A 1,895-nucleotide genomic window follows, 5' to 3' on the forward strand; every position below is an offset into this window, starting at 1 on the left:
CTACTTCTGTGCCTACACCACATATCTCATATCAAGGATGGATCCGTTAAAATATATCTTCCAGAAACCCATGCCCACGGGGAAGTTAGCAAAATGGCAGATATTACTAAGTGAGTTCGACATCATCTATGTAACTCAAAAGGCTGTCAAGGGGTAAGCGTTGGTGGATCATTTGGCAGAAAATCCTGTAGACGGAGAGTACAAACCACTGAAAACATATTTTCTCGATGAAGAGGTATCATTCGTAGGAGAAGATATCACCAAAACCTATGATGGTTGGAGAATGTTCTTTGATGGAACTAGAAATTTCAAAGGAGTGGGTATTGGAGCAGTTTTAGTATCAAAGACAGGTCAACACTATCCAGTATCCGCAAAGCTCGGGTTTCCATGTACCAACAATATAGCAGAATATGAGGCTTGCATCTTGGGACTCAAGTTGGCCATTGACATGAACGTTCAGGAATTGCTAGTAATTGGTGACTCAGACCTTTTGGTACATCAGGTTCTAGGAGAATGGGCTACAAAGAATATCAAAATACTGTTGTATTTGTACTATGTACAAGAATTGATGAAGAGATTCATAAAGATAGACTTCAAACATGTTCTGAGAATCCAAAATGAGTTCGCAGATGCATTGGCCACTCTATCTTCCATGATACAACACCCAGACAAGAATTTCATCAACCCTATCCCAGTCGGGATTCATAATCAACCAGCTTATTGTGCTCATGTTGAAGAAGAAATTGATGGAAATCCATGGTTCCATGACATCAAAGAATATTTGGCAAAAGGAGAATACCCGGAGCACACAAATCATACTCAGAAACGCACACTCCGAAGATTATCTGACCAGTTCTTCCAAAGCGGAGGAATTCTGTACAGAAGGACTCCAGATCTGGGGTTATTACGGTGTGTCGATGCCAAGGAAACATCCAAATTGCTCGAAGAAATACATGACGGAACTTGCGGACCACACGAATGGCTTTGTCTTTGCTAAAAAGATATTAAGAGTATGGTATTTTTGGATGACTATGGAAACAGACTGCATCAGGTATGTCCAAATGTGTCATCAATGCCAAGTACATGCTGATATGATATGAGTACCACCCAATGAACTTAATGCAACAAGTGCACCTTGGCTTTTCTCCGCTTGGGGGATGGATGTCATCGGTCCAATCGAACCCGCCTCTTCAAATGGGCACAGGTTCATTCTAGTGGCCATAGACTATTTCACAAAAAGGGTTGAAGACGCATCTTACAAGGCTGTAACTAAGAAGGTCGTAGCAGATTTCGTTAGGGATCGTATTGTCTGTTGATTCGAGATACCGGAATCAATCATCACCGACAACATCGCCAACCTTAATAGTGATTTGATAAGAACCATGTGTGAAACCTTCAAGATCAAGCATAAGCATTTCACAGCATACATTCCACAAATGAATGGAGTTGTGGAAGCCGCCAATAAGAACATCAAGAAGATATTAAGGAAAATGGTAGATAATCACAAACAATGGCACGAGAAGCTACCATTTGCCCTACTTGGATATCGTACCACCGTTCGGAGATCAATTGGGGCAACTCCTTATTTGCTGGTCTATGTTACTGAAGCAGTCATTCCCACCGAAGTAGAAATTCCTTCTTTGAGAATCATACAAGAGGCTGAACTCAGTGATGCAGAATGGATATGAAGTCATTATGAACAACTGGCTCTCATTGACGGAAAAAGAATGAACACAATATGTCACAGTCAACTTTACTAGAACAGAATGTCCAGAGCTTTCAATAAAAGGGTCAGGCCCAAACAATTCACACCAGGGCAGTTGGTGCTAAAGCGGATCTTCCCGCATCAAGATGAAGCCAAAGGGAAATTTTTACCCAATTGGCAAAAAGGGCCC

At 41.5% G+C, this 1,895-nt stretch overlaps 1 protein-coding gene across 1 annotated transcript; it reads left to right on the forward strand.

Annotated features, from left to right (window-relative positions):
* Positions 1-1,382: 1,382 nt before the first annotated feature.
* On the forward strand, positions 1,383-1,688 carry LOC138910274 (uncharacterized). Its single transcript, XM_070201503.1, has one exon. It carries the CDS (start codon positions 1,383-1,385, stop codon positions 1,686-1,688), a length of 306 nt encoding a protein of 101 aa, XP_070057604.1.
* The last annotated feature ends 207 nt before the right edge of the window (positions 1,689-1,895 follow it).

This window comes from Nicotiana tomentosiformis, chromosome 4 (assembly GCF_000390325.3).
Source record: "Nicotiana tomentosiformis chromosome 4, ASM39032v3, whole genome shotgun sequence".
In the NCBI taxonomy this organism is placed as follows: domain Eukaryota; kingdom Viridiplantae; phylum Streptophyta; class Magnoliopsida; order Solanales; family Solanaceae; genus Nicotiana; species Nicotiana tomentosiformis.

Bases quoted from the DNA above. Each gene is read 5' to 3' on its own strand.
- LOC138910274 (XM_070201503.1), top strand. From the start codon at position 1,383: ATGTGTGAAACCTTCAAGATCAAGCATAAGCATTTCACAGCATACATT.